This window comes from Alligator sinensis, unplaced genomic scaffold (assembly GCF_000455745.1).
Source record: "Alligator sinensis unplaced genomic scaffold, ASM45574v1 scaffold155_1, whole genome shotgun sequence".
Taxonomy (NCBI): Eukaryota; Metazoa; Chordata; order Crocodylia; family Alligatoridae; genus Alligator; species Alligator sinensis.
In genome coordinates, this window is record NW_005842877.1 from 172,989 (window position 1) to 186,238 (window position 13,250).

General features: G+C 47.7%; 1 protein-coding gene across 7 annotated transcripts in view; it reads left to right on the top strand.

Annotated features, from left to right (window-relative positions):
- The window catches only part of SPTB (spectrin beta, erythrocytic), a 122,506-nt gene that overhangs the window by 21,634 nt on the left and 87,622 nt on the right, over positions 1-13,250 (top strand). For 6 of the 7 annotated variants that reach the window (XM_025192004.1, XM_025192003.1, XM_014525772.2 and 3 more), the window contains exons 3-5: positions 3,990-4,141; positions 6,755-6,928; positions 12,951-13,042. In XM_025192004.1, the coding sequence (XP_025047789.1) occupies positions 3,990-4,141; positions 6,755-6,928; positions 12,951-13,042 (418 nt within the window). The remainder of the gene's footprint in view (positions 1-3,989; positions 4,142-6,754; positions 6,929-12,950; positions 13,043-13,250) is intronic. The other variant, XM_025192005.1, reaches the window with a different exon arrangement.

Consider the following 13,250-nt stretch of genomic DNA (forward strand, 5'->3'; position numbering starts at 1 on the left):
CCCCGGGGGTTACAAGAAATAATGGCCACAAGCTAGCAGAGAGCAGATTTAGATTGGACATTAGGAAGAACTTCTTCACAGTTCGAGTGGCCAAGGTCTGGAACGGACTCCCAAGGGAGGTGGTGCTCTCCCCTACCCTGGGGGTCTTCAAGAGGAGGTTAGATGAGTATCTAGCTGGGGTCATCTAGTCCCAGCCCTCTTTCCTGCTTATGCGGGGGGTCGGACTCGATGATCTATTGAGGTCCCTTCCGACCCTAACATCTATGAATCTGTGTAGCTGCTGGCAGCCACAGAGCCCAGGGTGGGGGCCAGGGGCTTTGGGTGGGGGGGCAAGGGGCACAAACCAGGGCATCCTGCCATGTACCCCTTGCCCTCGTTTTGTTTTTCCACCATGCCGGCACTCCGGCACCTTCCAAGGTAGGCATTATGGTGTTTTTTGGCACTCCGGCCAAAAAACATTGCTTACCCTGTTCTGGCTACTTCCACTGAGGAGCTGTAAAGTTGATGTTTCCATCAGTTTAATTGATAATACCAGCCCTACTTTTACCATCCAGCTTGCTTAATGGAGATATAGTCCCAAGCGTACTGTAAGCATTGGACTTCATTTTATTTGCCAAGCTTTTAAAAGCCCTGATTCAGGAAAATCATGTCAGTACATGCTTATCTTTTAAAATGTTGCCATAAAATGAAGCGTGGGCACTATGTGGGAGGTTTTCCTTGGAAGCTCAGTTTCCAGCTTTCCTCAGCAAGTTTCTCCACCCATCTTGTAATGATTCCATTTTGAGTGTAGGAGTGTGAGAGGGTGTGTTGAGGAGAGGAACACTTCTCACCAAGGAAGAAAAGAGTGAAGCCAACAGTCCCTGTGCCTTCACAAGTGTGTGGACAGTGTCTGGCACAACAGTTCCCTCAGGATGTAGGGGTAATCCATGCTGTAGCTAAGCAAAGTGTGAGGCCTCACTGTTCTCCTATTACTTACCCCTCAGACCCTCCATGTGTGTCACTCATCACTGGCCTTCAGCATCCCTTGGACTCTTGGAATGCTACCAGGAATATGTGCAAAGCACTGTCTGCTTCCTCTGGGCAGGGAGCACTCCCTTTCACTGGCATGTGGGAGAATCCCTCTGCATCTCCACAGTGCACAGCTCCAGAGTCAATCTAGAGAGGTAGAGGAATGGGATGAAGCTCCCAACCCCACATGTTGGTGCTAGCTACATCATAAGACTGTGGAGTAGCAGAGAAACTCTGGCCTGCAGTACAAGAAGCCACGTACTCCAGGCTGGGCTGGGCAGAGTGGGGGTGATTTAACACTTTGTGCTGTTTACAGTGTATCTGGATAGTTATTCACAGGAATAACTTGCTACTATAATCTCGTTAGTTGGTATGCTGAATCCTTGCCAGTGTCCCATTGTTCTGTACACAACATCCTCTGGCTCATTTGTTATCTGTCAAAGTATGATCAGTTACTTGCAAATGTTCACACTTACTAAATAATGGAATTTGTTTCTGATGATTAGTCAAGTTAAAAGGCACTGACCTGCATTCTCCTCAGCAGGTCAAGCAGCACCTGTCAAGCAAGTGGATGCTCATAAAATGGAGCTGTCAAAGATCCAGCCCATGGGCCAAATCTGGCCCCTAGACTAGAGCCCTACCATCTGGCCTTTGGTGCTGCTCATGGGTCTTGGAATGGACCTACACATCACACACAGTGCATACTGGACCAGATCATGTACTGCATGCAGCAGGAGGGGCTGGCCTGGTATGCGTTGCCCGTGTCAAACTAGCCCCATGCAATGAATCAGACACACGGAGCTAATCTGTGGACCTAGTTTGGCCCATGGACAAGCCCCACATTACTCTTCAAACCTGTGGACCAGTTCCATACTACATGGGCTGGATGAGTTTGACACCCCTGTCATAAAGCACTGGGCCCTCTTCAGCTTTTCTTGCCTCGGCATGACCCATACAATCAACCCAGACAATCATTTGCTTGAGTGATGAATGCATCTGCGAGCAAAGCAAAAATCTTTGACTTTTTTTAAGGGCCAGCTTGACAAAGCTCTGGCTGGAATGATATAGTTGGGGATGGTCCTGCTTTGAGCAGGGGGTTGGACTAGATGACCTCCTGAGGAGCCCAGCCAACCCTAACTTTCTATGATTTACTCCCTTATACTCATGGAATTCTTATATTACAGACACTCTGTGAGAGAGAATTTTACATTAAGTTTTCATTTGCATAATCACACAGTTATCATACAGTAAGCCAGTAAAATTTGCACTCAGAACTTTTGTAATATATATTTTCTTCATTATGTGTCAAAATTCCTTATCATATCTCAATCTAGCATACAAAGTACATCTCACAGAAAGTAGAAAATGGCTAACTACTGATGATTAAACACTTATGGATAATTAATTATCACTGCCAGTCCCCTTGGAGTGATGAATTAACCAGATGATACCTGGGGTTTAGGTTGTAGCCGTGTTGGTCTAAGGATATAGGCAGACAAGTTTCCTTGGGTGAATTTGATATCTTTTATTAGACCAACCCAAATGGTTGGAGAATGGTTATTAAGCAAGCTTTCGGGTTCAAAAACCCTTCATCAGGCTAAGGAAGTTTCAGCAGTTGGTGTGTGCTCTTCCTGGATGGAATGAAAAGTAAAGAAGCCAGGGGCTGGGCTGGGGAGTCAGTTTCCAGGCAGATTGTAATGTATCAAAAATCCAATGTCTATGTTTAGTCCATGATCTCTAGTATCCAGCAGGTTGATGAAATGGAGCTCATAGGCTCGTCTCTGGGAAGTGTTGTGTAAGTTTCCCTTGAGGATCAGGACTGAGAGATTGGAGAGAGAGTGGCCCTCCTGTGAGAAATGTGCCCCCACTGGTAATTGAGTGTTTCTTTGTTGGATTTCCGGTGTGCGTTCATTCTGGTGCGCAGTTGTTGTCTGGTCTCTCCTACATATCTTCCATCAGGGCATTTGGTGCATTGGATGAGGTATATTACATTTCTGGAGGTGCAGCTGTAAGATCCTGGGATGCTGATGGCTCTGTTGTGGGGTGTAGTAATGGTGGGGGTGGTGATGTGTTGCAGGTTTTGCATTTCTTGTCCTGGCACGGTCATCCTAAGAAATCCTTGCTTCTCATATAGTTTCTGGACCATCAAGGCTACATCATCACTCTTAGTCTACTTATTAAATATTTGTATTATGGTGCCACCTAGTGGCTAGTTTTGGGACCACAGTCCTATTTGTACTATGAATGTTAATGCTGAGCTAAAGAAGTCCCATCCAAAAAGTTTTCTGATGGAAAATTGGATTTTAGACTACAGATTTTTTTTTTACTATGTTTAAGGAGTGGAATTGCTGCAGAATTCCAATTTTTAATGTGCAAAGGAATTATTTTAAAGTGAAATATGTTGATTCAGAAATTCCCTTTCTCTGCCCTGTTTTCCTACTGCACACATGGAGTACCTTAACCCCTGTAGACAGAAGGAGAAGGTCCTCTCCCCACTGACCTGATTCAGGGGAGCCAGGATTCCACTCCTGAGGTCTGAGCATTAATAACAATATTGAAGCCTTACTTCTGTCATCTCTGGATCTTAAGGTGTTTTACAAAGGCGCCCAAGGATCTTACTGCAGTTCTGCTTTTGGGGAAACTGTGGCATAAGCTGGTCCAGGGCCTCCTAACAGTGTAGAGGTAGAGCTAGGAGTAGAACCCAGGTTTCCTGAGTGCTAGCCCCACTAAGCCACGCTGCCTATTGCCAGAGCCTGCTGACAGACTGGGGCAGCAGTTGAGTACCAGATAGTCCCAATTCAGGGAAGCAGTGAGGCATATGAGAAATGTCTTGGCTTAGATGCCTAAGGTTCAGCACTTACCCAGGGGCTTTCCAGAATAGGGCCATCCTTTGACACAGGGCCCACCTCCCTGGGACCATGTTCCTGCTTGCTGTCCCAGTATCTGCCGTCTTGTGACCTGGTGCCTTCCTCATGTTTCAGATGAGCGGGAAGCTGTACAAAAGAAAACCTTCACAAAATGGGTGAACTCGCACCTGGCTCGCATGACATGCCGCATTTCTGATCTCTACATGGACCTCCGAGATGGGCGGATGCTGATCAAGCTCTTGGAAGTGCTCTCAGGAGAATTGCTGGTATGTGCCCCCTGTCCTCTCTGGGAATGTTTTTGGGAGCCTGATAGGTAGCAGAAGGCGGGCAGGGAGGGAGCCTTGGGCCTGGCCAAGAAGCCAGGTTGGAGGGGCATAATGTTCCCTGGCACCCTTGAGAGGAGGGAGTGGTGTTGGCTATGCAAAACCCATGGCCCAGCTGGCTTCTGTCAGCTTCCCCATAGGAAGGCTAAGAACAAGTGTGTTCATCTACCTGTGAGGGGATATGTGAGCTGGCACTGCTCACCAACCAGGCTGGCTCTATCTTGTGGATGCCTGTAGGGAGTCTGGCACTGCTGCCAGGAGAAATGTCCTATCAGAGCTGAGAATGCCCAGAGAAGTCCCCTTCCAGGGCTGCATCTTGCCTGCAGAACGAGATGACTTCCCAACTGCCCCACTCCAGTTTCTCTGCTCTCGGATGGCTTTGGCAGTGTAGGAAGGTAGGCGCAGAGCCCTTTGTTCTACCTCATTGTTTTGTTCCCTGAAGGCTTCTCTAAGATGCACTGGGCTCTGACATTCCTCTGGGCTTGATAAACTTTTACCAATGGCAGGCTGCTGCTTGTGACTTGGCCTCTGTCTTGGGCTGCCAATCCCCCACACTGGGCATTTTCACCCAACCTGATCACCCCAGTGTGCCACCTACAGGGCGCATCTACACAAGACGCTTACTGCACAGGTGACTAATTAATCGCACAGTAAATGTCTTGGTGTCTATACATGCACCCTATGAGGGTGCATGAAACTAATAAACTCCACAGCAGGGTAGTCTTGTAAAATACAAGTACTGTCTTCTGCGGAGTTGTTTTGTTTGCAACAGAGCATATGTAGACAGTGCCCTCACTGGCTGGGGCAGAGGGTTTCTCAGTGTAAGGCTAGCCGGCAGGCAGCCCCTGCTCTGAGGCACCCTGCACCCCAAGCAGCTGCTCGGCAACACATGGAGATGGAGGGAGCAGCTGCTCCCTCCATCTCCATGTGCTGCTCAGCGGCTGCCTGGGGTGCAGGGTGCCTCGACGCAGGGGCTACCTGCCAGTTAGCCCTGTGTTGAAGCACCCTGTGCCCCAGGCAGCCGGGGCAGCATCTACATGTGCACTGTTGTACATGAAGAAACTCTGGAGCAATAAGCTCTGGAGTTTATTTGTGTGCATTAATCACACATGTAGATGTGCCTACAGGGTCTCACATTCCAGTAGTCCTGGTCCCCTCGTCAACCTCAGCCACCTGCCTTCCTCCCTCTGGGAGATGCCATTGCTGTGTGGGGGCAGTCAGGCGATTAATGCAGCAGCCACTGCGAGTAGGAACCCTCTCATGCCCCACTACTCTGGCCCTTTGTCACTGAGTGCTGCTGAGTCCTGTCATCAGTAGTAATGGGCAGTAGTGAATTCAGGGGTGAGAAAGGCAGTGACTACAGTGTGGGGGTGGAGCTGGGAGTGGAGAAGTGGATGCATTAACTCCCTGGCTTCCCTGTCAGCTGAAGGGGACTCTTGTGTGCTCCCCATGGCCAGAGCCTTAGGCCCTGCTGCCTAAAGCCCCAACCTTCTCCTTTTCTCCGAATACCACTGATTACTGTTGCCAGCCATAGTAGGGACTGGTGGATTCAGTTGTGCAATAAAGTGGCACATGCTTGCTGAGGGCCCTCCATTCCAGCAGATCAGGCCTTTACAGACCAGATCCAGTGTCTTTGTGGGCTGGGCCATAGGTTGCCAACCCCTATTCTGGACTGTGATATCACAGAGGAGTAGGCAGAGGAACCCTTCTTGACCCCTTTTTCCACATTATAAAGGGGTGAGTGAAAGCAAGCTGATAAGATGACTCTGTGCCCTCCAGGACCTTCTCCCCATGCCTGCCATAGTGCTGCTTTGTAGGGACAGGGTAGCAGGGAGCAGCATTTCTCAGGTCAGAAGATTGTGAAAACCTTCTGTGGATCAGGGCAAAAACTGATCATTAAAAAATACGGAAGCTCCACGTGGTTTGGTGAGGGGAGGCAGGGTGCAGCCTAAGTGGGAAAGGCTAGGAATGGGGAGGCAGCACTGGAAGTTCACCCAGTAGGATGAAGGGTGGGTAGCTGAGCAGTGGGAGGCAACTTGTAGGTCATCTTGCTGTTCCCAAAGGTAATCATGATGAGCTGTTTGGGTTACAGCAGAGTTTGTTAGAGCCATACATTCAAATTGAAGCTCAATAGAAACTAGCTACAAAAGCGTTCTACATTTTTTCAAACAACATTGAAGCTCGTTGGCCATTTTTATTGTGCAGTAATTACTTTCCATGCGTAGCATGTCTAAATTTATTATGTAGTTAAACAGTTAATTGCACAATAGATGTAAAGTGTGTCAGGGGCCTGCATGCCCAGGCAGCTGGGGACACCATCATTCTAGGTGCTGCACAGTGCGATGTCAGAAGTGACGTCAGGCATGCTGCTCGGCATGGTTAGGAAGAGGAACATCTTGGGCTGTGGATTGTGGGCCAGGGCAGCACAGGTGCTGTGTGGACTCCGAGGGGTTGGGATTTCTCCTTCCACAGTGGGAGCTAGGTGTCAGCAGGTGTTAGGCAGCAGGGTAGGGAGGGCATGTTCCAGGTCTGACCTGCTCTGTGGTTGCTCTGCAGCCCAAGCCTACCAAGGGGAGGATGCGCATTCACTGCCTGGAGAATGTGGACAAAGCCCTGCAGTTCCTTAAGGAGCAGCGCGTGCACCTGGAGAACATGGGTTCCCATGACATCGTTGACGGCAATCACCGCCTGGTCCTGGGCCTCATCTGGACCATTATCCTCCGCTTCCAGGTAGTGTCCTGGCACTACCTGGAAGCATCCTATCCCCTGAGCTGGCTCCCCAATTACATAGAAGAAAGAAAGCCCTAGCTACCCCACAAACAAGGGCAAGGAGTAGACAGAGGAGCAAGAGGAATGAGTAGAACAATGGTGTCTTTGTCCTACAGACACTTGGGAGATTTGTGAAATTCTTCTTGTCTTGAATTGGGCCCAAAAGTTGAGAATTTAAAAATGTTTTCTTCTTTCCTAATCAAAACATTTTTGTTTTTATAATTTTGAAATGTTTTCTTTTGTTTTCATCCCCTAAAGTCATAGACACCTGGGGTTGGTCCAAATTCAGGAAATGCCACTCTTGAATCATCCCTGATCAATGCTTATCCAGCCTCTTCTTGAAAACCACTATAACTTCCCTGGGCAGTCTATTGCATGACCTTGGTGTTCTAATAGTCTGGAAGTACTTCCCGTGATCAAATCTAAATCTACTTCTCTGCAATTTAAAGACGTTGCTTTGTGTCCTGCCCTCTGCAGCAAAGAAGAAAATTTGTTCTCTTTCTTCTTTGTTGCAGCCATTCAGATATCTGAAGACTACTATCAGGTCCCTCCCCACCCCCGTGATCCCTTTTTCTTTGAGCTAAATGTACCCAGTTCTCTCAGCCTTTCTTCATATGGCTTGTCTTTCAACCTCCTTATCATTTCTGTTGCTCACTTCTCTATCCTCCCCAACTTCTCTACATTCTTAAACTGTGGAGCCCAGAACTGCAGATAATGCTCTAGGTGAGACCTAATCATTTCCTACCCATTTTCATTGCAATTTGTCTATTACCACTTACATTTCAAAACAAAATGTTGCATCAAGCTGGAAATCAGGCATTTTTTTCTTCTAAAGGTGCACATCTACACAAGACAGACTACTGTGCAGTAAACTAATCTACTGTGCAGGAAGGCTTCGCCATGTAACCGTGAGCAGCAACTACTGCACCGTAAATTAGTCTACTGTGCAGTTAGACAGTTGTAAATACAGGTACTAAATTAACTGCGCAGTAGTTACTGTGCAGTAGTGCTCCTGTAGACACTGACCAGAAGCAAATTTGCTCCCAGTCAGCCACACTAGCAGGGGGCCTCGTCCCAGTACTGCTTAGCTCCTGGCTCTCTCCAGGAGCTGATTAGAGCTGGGATCAGGTCTCTCTTTTTATCCCCCTCTGTCCTTGTGCTGTGTGGCTCCAGGTTTCCCACAGAAGCTAGAAGCTAAGCAGTGCTGGGACTAGGGCACACTGTTTCCCGCTTAGTGGGATAGCTCCTGGCCAGCCCCTTGCTGGGCACTGGGCTGGCTGGCAGTGCATGCAGCGGGAGAGTTCTGCCGGCTTTAGCTGCAGCAGCTGTCTTCCAGTCCAGTGCACATCAGAACCCCTCCCAATATGCATGGAGCCAGGAGACAGCTTTCACTGCAGCGGACAGAGCATTTTTGGCCCCGTGTGCATTGGGACCAGCCCCATGAACCCTGCCAGCCCCTGGACTAGCATCCTGGGGGAGCATGGAACTCCCCCTGGCTGCTGCAGTGGGGGTAGAGAAGGACAGGAGCAGCTTTGTACCAGGCTATTCCTATTGGGAGCACCCAGATTTGCCCCCAACAGGGTGCACATGTAGTCGTGCTTTTGGGAAGGCGTATTTTACTGCATAGTATTTTACTGTGGGTAGTGGTGAGACTTTAATTTGCTCAGCTCCAAGAGCCATGCTAATTAAAGGCACCCAGAACGTCATATGTGTCAGCATCCCAGTGTTGAAAAATGGCAGCAGGGCGCTTTGAACTCAAGCTCATCAAATGAGTTTTAGTTTAAAGCACCCAGCCTTCATTTTTCAGCATGGGGATGCTGATACATGTGACACTGGAGTCTGCTGGAGCATGGTAATTACCACACTCCAGCAGACTCAATTAATTGACTCAATTAATTGAGTCTGCTCCAATGCACTGTAATTACAGTGTGTCAGAGCAGCCTCCCTGCACTTGTATAGGAGCCCATAATGTACAGGTGGATGAAAGCTTAGCATTGTCACGCCCAGGCTTGTCTTTCTGACAGTTATTTTTTGCCTTTTCAGAGGTGGTGTAAGGGTAAATACATTGATGTTTTATTAGCCGAAAAGCAGACTTAGCAACACCAAAACTTTTCATAATTACATGTCCATTTTGCCAAATGTTTAAATAAAAAAACCAAACAACCGAAACACAGTTGAAATATCCAGCTTTGACATTTTCAAAGCAAATTTGAAACATTTTTTCAAAAAATTGATAAGGCTTCAAATTGAGAATAAAACCTTTTATTTTACTGAAATAACATGTTCTGCTTGACCCAACACAAAACCCCTTTTTAAAAATTTTTCACCATTGTTTTTAAAAATGTTCACAGGATCAAGGTAAAGTAGGGCTGAAAGGGACCTGACAAAGTAATCTGGTTCGGCCCCTTGCTCAAGGTAGGGTCATTCCTAGTCAAGTGTCAGTCCGACCTGCTCTTGAAAATTTCCAGGGCTGAAGACTTTACAACTTTTCTAGATAGGTTGTTTCAATGCTTGACCACCTTCATAGTTAGAAAGTTCCTCCTAATCTCCACCCTAAACTTCTACTGTAGCATGAAGTCATTGTTCCTAGTTCTGTCCCCTGCAGCCCTAGAAAATGGTCTAACTCCATCCTCTCTATAATTGCCCTTCAGGTATTTGAAGATTGTTATGAAATCTCCCCTCATTTTTCTCTTCTCCAGAATAAATAATCATAGTTCTCTTAGCCTTTCCTCATAAGTCATGCTTCCTAATCCCCTAATCAATTTAGTTGCTCTGCACTGGCTTCTTTCCAAACTATCCATATCTTTCTTGAAGTGTGGGGCCCAAAACAGGACACAGTAGTCCAAGTGAGGCTCCATCAGTGTTGGGTAGAGTGCAAGAATTGATTTTTTTTTTTTTTTTTTTTTTTTTGAAGTGACATTCCTGTTAATACTATCCAGCATGCTGTTGGCTCATATTCATCTTATGGTCTACTATAATCTTCAGGTCCTTCTCTGCAGTACTGAAGTCAAATCAACTGTTGTTTTCTCTCCAAACCAAATCAGGTTTTCCAGATTTATTCTGCTATTGCCAAGGTGCTGGAAAAGCCAGTTTTGTTCAGCTGTTGTGCACAGATATCTTAGCAGTGCGAGCCCAGTCAGCTCCCACAACTGAATCATAGAAAGAAGGACCAGAAGGGACCAATAAGATCATCAAGTCTAGTCCCCTGCCATGGGCAGGAGGGAATTGGGTTCAAATGAGCTCAACAAAGTATTTGTCCAGCCTCCTCTTAAAGACTGCCAGAGATGGCGACTGCACCACCTCTGCTGGAAGTGTGTTCCAGATTCTAGTTACCTATATGGAAAATAAGTTTTTCCTTATGTCCAGCCGAAACTTTTCCTCAACTGGCTTGTGTCCGTTGGTCCACGGCTTCTCAGTGGGGGGCTTTTCTGAAAAGTTGTTCACCTAGGTCCTGGTGTTCTCCCTTGACATATTTGTAGGTGGCTATCAAGTTGCCTCTCAGCCTTCTTTTGCTCAGGCTGACCAGTCCCAGATTCTGAAGTCTCTCTTCACAGGACCTGTCCCCAAGGCCGTTGGTCATGCAGATGGCCCTTCTCTGCACCCTTTTGAGCTTGTCCACATCCTTCTTGAAGTGTGGTGCCCGGAACTCGACGCAGTACTCCAGCTGTGGCCTCACCAATGCCAAATAGAGGGGGAGGAGTACCTTTCTGGATCTGTCGGCGGCACACCTGCTGATGCACACCAGAGTTCTATTTGCTCTTTTGGTGTCGTCACACTGGTGGCTCGTATTCATCTTCTGGTCAATTGTCAACTCTAGGTCCCTTTCAGACACAGTGCCAGCCAGTAGACCACGACCCATCATATAGATATGGTGGGGGGGTTTCCTACCCAGATGAAGGACCCGGCATTTGTCCCTGTCAAACCTCATCTGGTTATGTTTAGCCCATAGGACAGCCTGTCAAGGTCATCCTGAATCCTTGACCTGTCCTCTGATGTGCCCGCTTGTCCCCACAGTTTGGTATCGTGTGCAGACTTAATTATTGCACTTTTCACTCCCTTGTCCAAGTCATTAATAAAGATATTAAAGAGCACAGGCTCAAGCACTGATCCTTGGGGTATACCACTAGAGACGGCGTTCCAGGATGAGGTCACCCCATCAATTATGAATCTATGAATTAAGACTTGTTGGGATTAGCTGCTGAGCCAGTTCCCAACCCACCTCACTGTAGCCTGGTCTAGGCCAGAATTCTCCAGCTTAACTGAGAGGATTTAATGGGAAGCAGTATCAAAGGCCTTGCTGAAATCTAGGTAGATGACGTCCACCTCCTGTCCCGTGTCCAGGTGGTTAGTTACCTGATCATAAAAGGACACCAGATTTGTTAGGCATGGCCTCCCCTCTACAAAGCCATGCTGACTGCTTCTCAGTACCCCACCAGATGTGAGCTTATGGGTGATGTCCTCCCTGAAATTTTTTTCAAAGATCTTCCCCAGGACTGAAGTCAGACTGACCAGGCTATAGTTGGCAGAGTTGTCCTTCTTTCTCTTAAAGATGGGTACCACATTTCCCTTCTTCCAGTCATTAGGGACAACTCCTGAGTTCCACGATTCCTCGAACAGCCTTGCCAGAGGCACTGCTACGAGCTCGGCCAGCACTTTCAGCACTCTCAGGTGGAGGTTGTCTGGACCAGCTGACTTGAAAGCCTCCAGTTGATCTAAGAGTATCTTCACCTGTTCGGGACTGATTTTATGAGGACTACTATCATTGCCATATTCTCTGTGCTCCTGGTCTGGTGACCAGTTCTCACCTGGTTTCAGGAATACTGATGCAAAGTAATTGTTGAGGAGCTCTGCCTTTTTATGGGGGTCAACTGTGGGCTTCCCCTCCACGTTCTGTAGGGGTGCCACAGTGGAGCTTGATTTTTTTTTTTCTTGCTCCCTATGTACCTATGGAAGGATTTTTTGTTATCTTTAATTTCAGTTGCCAGCTTGATTTCCATGGACCTCTTGGCTTTCCTTGTCTTCTGTCTGCAGATCCTGGCCACATGAGCATACTCTTCTTTGGATCCCAAACCATTTTTCCATTGGGTGTGTGCTTCTTTTTTCTTTTTGAGATGTTCCTTAATGTCTCTGTTGAGCCAGGAGGGTCTCTTGGCCCCTCTCCCTCTTTTTGATCGCATGGAGATGGCCTCTTTTTGAGCGATAAGAATAGCCTCCTTGAGGAAGCGCCATCTTTCTTGAGCTCCCAAGTTGTTCAGATGCTGGTTGCGAAGGGCTTTCCAACTAGACTTCTGAGTTTACCAAAGTCTGCCCATCTCAAGTCTAGGACTTTTGTTCTGCTGGTAGAGTTCCCAGGCTTTCGGTGGATGGTGAATCTGATCAGATCATGATTGCTGGCACCCAGAGCACCTGCAATCTTCAGGCCACCTACCACGCCTTCCTCTTTGGCCAGCATCAAGTCCAGAGTGGCTTTCCTCCTAGTTGGCCCCTCCACAGTCTGTATCAAGAACAGGTCATCTCTAGTCTCCAGGAAGTTGGTTGGTCTGCTGGAGCAGGCTGGATGATTTTCCCAACAGATGTCAGGGTAGTTGAAGTCACCCATGACAGTCAAGTCTAGTACTGACTGCTTTGACCAGTTAGCTGTAGAATGCCAGGTCATAATCCTCTTCTTGTTGGGGGGGCCTGTAATAGACTCCCACCATCATGTCCCCTTCTCCTGAGCCTCCTTGTAACTTGACCCAGAGGGTCTCAAGGGACTTTCCCCTGCCATCAAATGTAACCTGTAGGGAGGGGTACCACTCCTTCACATAGAGGGCCACCCCCCACACCCTTCTTGCCATTTCTGTCCCTCCTATAGAGTCTGTAGCCCTCAATATCCACTGCCTAGTCATATGTGTTGTCCCACCAAGTCTCCACCAGTCCAGGTAGAAAAATCCTCAGTTAGAAAAACTTGAATTTCACTGGGATATTTTTCTTTTTATTTCAGATCCAAGACATTATTGTTCAGACTCAGGAAGGCCGTGAGACACGCTCTGCCAAGGATGCATTGCTGTTGTGGTGCCAAATGAAGACTGCAGGGTACAGTGTAAAGCCTGATGCCTGTGCCCAGCCCAGGACTGAATGAGCAGCAAATGTGGGAGGAGTTCATACTGGCCTAAAAGATCTAGCATAGTTCATTCTAATTTGATTAATTAGATCACCATCTCCTCCTGGTGGACAATTGATTAGGCCCCAGTGGGGGAAATACAGGTCTTCGGTAGTCTAGTGCAGTGATTCCCAGCCGGGG